Source organism: Morone saxatilis, unplaced genomic scaffold (genome assembly GCF_004916995.1).
Source record: "Morone saxatilis isolate NCDOM2014 unplaced genomic scaffold, NCSU_SB_2.0 Contig8, whole genome shotgun sequence".
NCBI lineage: Eukaryota > Metazoa > Chordata > Actinopteri > Moronidae > Morone > Morone saxatilis.
The window spans coordinates 6,146,238-6,154,560 of record NW_023340257.1 but is presented as its reverse complement, the minus strand read 5'-3'; the positions used below and the strand labels follow the sequence as shown (position 1 = coordinate 6,154,560).

Below are 8,323 nucleotides of genomic sequence, written 5' to 3'. Positions count from 1 at the left end.
AAGGAGTACGGTCTAGACCTACTCTATTTGAAAAGTGTTATGAGATAACTTTTATTATGAATTGGCAAATAAATACAATAAAACTGAATTGAATTGAATTGAATTGAATTCAAATATGTACTATGTCAAAGCAACCAGTAGTGTGCCTTGTATGCAGAAAAGTATAGTGTAAGGATATTCGTTCCCTAACGTAAACCTTAACATAATTGCCCTGCACAGATATTTCAGAGTTAGAATTAGAAAAACATTGGCAGCGGACGTAATCCGATTTGTAGATTCATCCAACATCAGTGATTCTTTCTGGCGATAGGGTTGAGGAACATTTGCTGTCCAAACCTGAAGTAACTTTTAAGGAATTATACTGGGCTTTCTTAAACTACTGTAAATGGGAATACTCCTAACTAAGGGACAACTGGGATATGGTGTGTTCTTTCACTTCCTCTACATTGGTGATTCAGGATAACAAGAAAGGTTGTCTTTCCCACTCTGTCTCTGTCTCTGTCTCTGTCTCACGTCTCTCAGCTCCAGCTCCTGAGACTCATTAATTCCTGTTCATGCTGAGGTAAGCAGCGTCAGTGAGTCAGTCAAGGCTTCACACATCGCCACCGGCATCGAGGCCAGTATCTCTCGTGTTGATAATGAGGTCTCCGACCTGTGTGGACATGCCAACTTAGTACAGACTGATGCCTACGAGCAATGTGAAATGATCAGTGTGAACATGGAAAATACCAAAAATGCAGTAACCCAGCACGGAACTTTCAATCCTGCCCACATAGACCTCTGCAGGACGACAAACACTGTTGATGGTTTGAATGATTTAGATGCTTATGGGATTAGCACCCACTTCATCTGAAAAAAACCTGCCAGACTGTAGACCTGATCCTAATAAATCTTTATTCTTTATTAATCAGAAATGCTCCACTAGCTTGAAGCATTATTGAAATTTACACTTAGTGTCTTATTAGAATCTTAAATGGAACATTAGAAGCTTGGGAACTTAAATTTCAATTAAGGTACAGTACATAGAAAGTAATTAGCACCCAGAACTTTCAGTTTTGTCAGACTGGTTTTATGCTTTATAGTCCTGAGCCTTGGCAGAGATTTAAAAGTTTTCAAGAAAAGAAGAAAGGCGGCTCAATGTAAGATAAAGAGTGTAGGGTGGACTGTGAGAGTATAAGAAGAAGACGATAAAAGGGAGATGATGGAGGGCTTAAAGAAAGAGCATGGGGTTACAGAGGTTAGAAATCCCATTGGGAACCATATCCCCATGTCCTGGAATGGACATGAGACTGAGATAAGAATACATAGGGGGGCGGATTAAGGTGAAAGAGAGGGGGACCAAAGGGCAGAGGAGGGGGATTAGTAGTGACTGACCTAGGCAGAGAGCAAAATAGAAACAATAAAACCTGGACTGGAGACTGGAGACAGCTTTGATTGACATGGATGGTATTTCCAGATCCCAGTACAGGAATCCATCAAAACCATCTAGCAATGTCAAAAAACACAGCTGGACCCCCCTACACTGTCCCTGCGGAGCCAAAAAAAACTAGAAAAGAAAAATAAAAAGAAAAAAACACAAAGAAACAAGTGCAGATCCAGTCTAATGGAAAATGTGGAAAAGTCTTAAGATTATTATTTTTTTCTCCAGAATTATAAATGTCTCAGATGACTGTAAAATATTGTTTTCAGTAGTAAGTACAGTCATATCATAAGAGTCAATTCAAGGCCAAGGCCAGTTTTTTGGGTTTTCATCTTACTGTCTTAATCAGTCAATGCAAATTGCAGACAAATTGATCATTACAGTGTACTTTTTTAGACTAAGTAGAGTTGGAAACACCTTCATTAAATAAGTAATGATCTGGCAGTTACAACTTGACACACAGTTCAATCTCCCAGCAAAACTGCTACTCAAAATGAGCTCTTAAAAATCTGAAATGTCTGAAATATCTCTCCTCTACAGCCTCCAGAATGCTTCTTGCGTCAGTATGGCTCTTAAATTGTATATTTGATCAAAACAGTGGTCACGAAAAAAACCTCTATTTGCATCCTCAGAAAGACAGTTTATCTTCATCAGTGCAGCTAATGGAATCAGATGCAATTACTGTAGAGTGCTGCTACTCGACCTGAACCAACAAAATCCTTTATTGGTCATTGGGTGAGATTTTGTCTGTTTTGTTTTGTAAAGTTATCATTATTCAAAAGTAAATTTTTAATAAATGTTTGCCTGATTCGTCTGCCTCCATGCATGTTTCAAGTAGATAAACATTGCGCGGTGGGAAGAGGGAATTGTTATTAACATATTTGTAGTATAATGGTTTTCAAGTAAAACATTTTAAATCTCCTCTGAAAACCACTCAACCATCACACCAACCATTCATTAGCTCATCCCCACCCGTACCTTGGCCTTGCTCTGTGAGGAGAAGTGTTGCTGGACGAACAGGGCTCCCAGGGCCATGCCGAAGTGTTTGTTGGCCTGAGTGAGGCAGAGCCTGCCCAGCTCCAGCTGCTGCTCGGTGCCGTCAATCTCCCGAGAAAACTCGTGGATGGTGCTGCGGAAGGCAGTGGACAGGTGTTCACTTAGCGCCGCCACAATGCGCCACAGCATGTAGTTATGGAGAACCCTAGGATAGAGGAAACAAGAAGGAGGGGTCCGTTACATCATCGTAGATTTGGTTTGGATGTAATTCTTCTTTGAACACAGCAACAACTTTACAAAACAGTCAAGATTCAAGTCAAGTCATCTACTTGGGATAAAATGTTGGTATCGTTTGATATGTGAGTTGACTCAAACATCCTTGTACAATTCTTTAACAGTTCCCTACAGAAACCCTTTTTTCTGATGATTATTCAAAGCTGCGGAAGAAGCATCTGCTGTGATACGAACCCAAAGAACCCATTTAATACAGAACCCTTAAAGTGAAACCTTTGCTAATGGCAGCCACTGTGGCCACATGTAACCTTATGGGATAATGGAACATGCTAAAACATAAAGAAACAGTAGCTCAAATAGAGAAGATGCACCAAGTCAGAAAACTCACTAAGCAATGTCTGTTTTATGCAAGTTTTCTAACATTAGCTAACTTTTAGCTACTGGTCACACCAGACCAAGTAAAACTGCAGAGTGTCTTTCTTATGGATGAACCCTTATGAATAAATCCCTTATGAATTCAACTTTTTAGTTGTAAGATAAAGAATGTATTATTTTTCCTTTCAAAAGTAAACTCTCGCTTTAATGCAAGACTGTAGTAAACTTCCTCTTGTGTTCTATTTGTAGAGTGACATCTACTGTGTCTAACTGTAATCTTTCTCCATCTGGCTCAAAGTTCGGTTTTTCCATCTGCCCTCTGAGTCACTTAAAAGTCAGAAAAGTTGGAGCGAAAACAAGAGGGAGACAGTGATCGAGAGCGAGTGGTGAGGAGTCAAGAGGGCCCAACAGTTTAAGAACAGCTCCCTCCAATCCGGAGTGACTCGCAGCGGAGAGGCAGCAGAGGGGTGAGGGAAATGTCGAGCGGGAGGAGAGAAAATGGATCATTCATTTATGTATTCAAGCTGTGTCTTCTCCCCCAGACGATGGAGTGCTGGTGTGTCCTCGTGCCCCCACTGGGTGCACACATCTAATCTGCCCTGCGGGGACAAATGCCCCCCTCTCCTACTGTGAGGCTCAATGCAAACCTAAAGGCATGTTGTTGTTGTTGTTGTTTTCCCCTGTTTTTTTTTTATTTTCCCTATGCATGACACATATTAAATCAAAAGCGCCTTGGTAACAGCACCCTGAGGTCCTGCCAACAAAGCACTTGTGAAGTGAATTTAATTGACGGGAAAAAGAGAGTAAGACTGGGGGTGGAAGAGGGGAGGGTAAATAAATGAATGAGAGACTCAGGTGGTGTCCTTCATCATCAGGATCATCAACATGTGTTACAGGTGTGGCTGCTTTGCTTGAGTAGCTGGTTTTTGTCATTTTGTTGCAGATTTTTTGTTAGTATCGTCGCACGGATACGAACAAGTGAGTTTATATATGCGTGTGTGTGTGGGAGTGTGTACACAGAAGTGAAGCTACGTATGGAAGTCATCTATATGGTAATGGTAAACTACAGCATTTCTCCACATTTGGGGGAGATGAACATTTTACTTGAGGCATCTTGGTAGAAAAGTAATGACAATAATCTCTCAGAGTATAGCTGGGTTCACTCTTGACACAAGGGGTTAACAGGAGGTTTTGATTTATAGTTTTCAGATTTCCCCGCTGATAGCACCACCGCAATATTAGACGGATGTATTGTATGTGGTCAGACTGTATCAGGCTTTAATGAAATTTCCCACAGTGACAGTATTTTTCCTTCATTCAATGTGTGATATAGAGCGACGGTGGGACATGCCTATATCTGGAGTTACATCCAGGTAACTTCTATTTCACCTTGTGTCATTACTGAATAGGAGACTACTCCTGTGCAATCACTGTTTATTCATTCACTGTGATAGAGCGTGTCAGTCTTTGTTGAGCAGAATGTTTGCAGTGGAGATGGCTTTATTAGATGTGTGTTATAAATAGAAGATTGCTGAGCCTTTCTTCAACTTCCTTAAAGGTCTGGTGTGTAGGATTTAGTGGCATCTTGCAGTGTAATTGCAGATTGAAACTCCCTTGCTTCACCCTCCCCTTCCAAGCATGTAGGAGAAACTACGTTGGCTGTGAAAAACGTCCCTATCTAGAGCCACTGTTTGGTTTGTCTGTTCTGAGCTACTGCAGAAATGTGGTGGTTCAACATTGCGGCCTCCACAGAAGGCAACCTGCAGCTCTGTAGATATAAACAACTCATTCTAAGGTAACAAAAAGACAATTCTAATTATCGATTATACAATTATATTATATTATATTGAATTTCTGCCAATAAATAGACCTTGAACATTGACTCTCAAACATCTTTACTCCAGCATTAGAAACTACAAAAAAACACAAGCATTTACAGTTCTGGCATGGTATTTCCATCGACCTGGCCCTGAGGTGTAGTGACACTAACATTTTTTAAGGAGGTGAATGTCAGCAATGGTGTAGACTATGGCATACCTATGGAGCTGTTATGATTTTTCAGCCTGAACCAAAGTTCCTTAAATACCGGCACCATCCATAGAGCCATACAGGTAGTGTGGCTAAAATATGTGCATTGTGTCTTAAATTTTGATTTACTAGAAGGAACAGCTGGAATGAGGAAACCTCTAGTATTAAACCGTGACAAGGCTGCTATTGTTGAAAATGGTGACCAATCACACACATTTCATGATGTTGTGAAATACTGGAAATCATCAGGTTATTAAAAAAACCTTTGATCACCTAACAGTTTATGACTAAAGTTTTGCTAGCAGTTTAATATAGTACCAACTTCTACTACTACTACAGTATCTGAAGCTCATCAAACTTCCCTACAGACTCAAATCCTCCCACTCTCCCCTATATTGTGTGCTGTATATGCCAGTGTGTGCTTAATGCAGTAATGGAGTCACAGCGGTGCTAAATGAAAGCACAGGGGCTTTCGGTGAGAGTGCTGTACAGATCAAGCGGTAGGTCTTAATTACCGGAGGACTGAGTGAAGGCTCATTAGCTGAATGGATTTTAATGGGGCTAGTTAGGGAGATGAAAAGACACTGTCCCTGTGCGCTGCATCAACACATTACCACAGGTAATGACTCCACAGGTAATGGAGGAGGGAAGGACTCCTCTATTCCAAACTTGGAATAACTTGGAAACTGGAGTTTCATAATTTTATATGTTAAATTATCATTTGAAAATTGAATAATGGGGCATAAAAACACACACACTCTTTCAAACTACAAAGTACAAACACCACAGAGACAGAAAATCACACATTTATTTATTATATCAGTGGAGACTTTTATCCAGAGCACCTTATAGTAGCGTGACTGCGTATATTTTCAGCTCAGGACGCCCTGCTGGGAATCAAACCCAGACTGCTGAAAGCTATAATGCCATGAAATCCACCATTTGGCGAACAGGATTCATTCCAAAATGCTTTACAACTACCTTGAGTGTGCGTTTTTAAAGGCAGTGGACCCAGCAGGAAGTGAATCCTCGACTGCAACTGTTTCCCTTCTATGGATACTCATGAACACACATACATCGTACGCTGAAACACACCTGAATAAACACACATGAAATGACAGACTCTCCCTCTAGCCTTCAAATTGTGCAGCCCAAACACACAGCGAGAATAACACACACCCATATCCCCCACACACACACTCACACCCTCGAGAGTGACGGATGAATGGATGGAGCAGACGGGGAGAGAGAGAGAGAGCGGTGGCGAGGGAGAGAGTGTGTGAGAGAGACACTGGTGTTGTCATTATGCTTTCCCCTTCATTGGAGGCCTGCTCATCTGGCTAATGGGATTGGCTGCAGTCATTGCAGTGTGTGGGGACTGCACACATACATAGGGAGTGGAGGGAGAAAGAAGAAAAGGAAGATGGATGGAGGATGAGGAGATGGAGGTGTGACTGCTCTTTTCAGAAGAATTGCATGGTAAAAAAGCCATCAATATGAGAACATGCGAGGGGTGGAGAGAGAGAACAATGAAGAGGGGACTTGGTCAATAGATGTCCATAAAGATGGAGAGCGTGTATTATCACCGAGGGGGGGATTGAGAAACGGATGGGGAGAAATAGATGGATAGATCAAATTGTCATCAAAGTGAAGAAGAGAGGAGGAGAATTAAAATGACGCTTAGAAGGAGAAAGATGGTAAAGGAGGAGGATCTGTGGATAAAGAAAAACACCTGGGGTTTTAACAGGAAGGAAGGTACAAATGGTGGAAGACAAAAAAAATTGGGAGGGAGAAAGCATGAAAAGGAAGATGTGAGGAAGAGAAGAAAGGAGAAAAAATTAAACAAGCCAAAAGAAGAAAAGCAGAATGGTAGAAGCGCCCCTGACAGGCGAAGCGGAGCACCTGTCTGTTCTTTTTACTTGTCTGTCACCTTTTCACCTCTCAGAAAGAAACTTCACACTGTTCCTCCAATTTAACAAGAACCCAAACTTTCCTCCTGTTTTTCTGTATTTATACGAATGTCAGTCTGTACCAGCCTTTTCAACTGTGTTATATCTTCAAGTGTACTGTTAGACAATGTGTTTGTGTGTGTCTGTGTGTGTCTGTGTGTGCGTGTGTGTGCGAGTGAGTGACAGAATCCAGTGGAGTACGAAAGAGTACAAAAGAGTTTTTCTGTGGTCCATTAGATGCCTTAGAGGAAAAAAAACCTATCCATCTGCTCTACTGGACAATGATACAACGGGCCAACACCTCTGCTACAACCCCTGACTCACACTGCACGAAGCCAAACAATGGCACTCTGTGTGTGTGTGTGTGTGTCTGGATGTCTGTGTAGGTATATGTGCAAGAGATTAATGTAAGCACAGACAAGCAACTCTGGTATTCTTTGGTTTTTGCCTGTCTCATGACGACTTCATGTTTTGCTCAGTTGGATTAGTGACTGGGCAATCATGCGGGTGGGTTAATCACTCTTGTTTTATCAAGCTCATGCACTGGTGCTGTGAGAAATATCAACTCTCCATATCCCACATCAATAAAAATCAAATAAATTGGCCTGAACTTCAAGCTGTGCTTGTAGAGCAGGCAGAGGTAGATTTAAGGAAATACTAATTTCTCAACGTGATTGACCTTGAACCTGGCCACTGGCCAGTTGGTCAGTCCACCACTTTGGTCCAGACTGAAATATCTCATTACATGCATGACATTTTATAGTATAAACATTGATGGTCCCCTGATGATAAATCCTTTGGTGAGACTTTTTTTTTGATGATCCTCTGCGATGTGATCCAGACATCTCAACAAATGTCGCCACCTAAAAGCAGACATTCATGTCCCCCTCAGGATGAATTGTAATGACTTTGTTGATCCCTTCACTTTTCATCAAGCGCCTGTACTTAGCTGTACTTTGTGTTTAGCGCTAAATGTGCAAAAAATGCTAATGTTAGCATGCTAACACGCTAAACTAAGATGGCGAACACAGCATCAGCATGTTAGCATTGTCACAGTGAAAACTGGCACTTAGCTCAAAGCCAAACTGACTGTAAATAAAAGACTCAATTAGTTGGTTAGGTGCATATTATTACTTACAATCATTATGATAATTATGTTTATTTTTAGTTGAAATAATTAATTTGAAGTTTAAATAGTGGATACATGGTTTAAAACTAGTACTGTCAGTTAAACGCGTTATTAACAGCGTTAATGCAAACCCATTTTAACGGCGTGTATCAAGAGATTAACGTTCTTTTTGGCCTAGCACACTTTGTAGTT

The 8,323-nt window shown here is 41.1% G+C and overlaps 1 protein-coding gene across 1 annotated transcript in view; it reads right to left on the bottom strand.

Annotated features, from left to right (window-relative positions):
* LOC118341973 (endothelin-converting enzyme-like 1) overlaps positions 1 to 8,323 on the bottom strand; it is a 47,121-nt gene that overhangs the window by 26,568 nt on the left and 12,230 nt on the right. Inside the window, exon 6 of the mRNA XM_035680398.1 lies at positions 2,399 to 2,621. Within this exon, the coding sequence (XP_035536291.1) occupies positions 2,399 to 2,621 (223 nt within the window). The remainder of the gene's footprint in view (positions 1 to 2,398; positions 2,622 to 8,323) is intronic.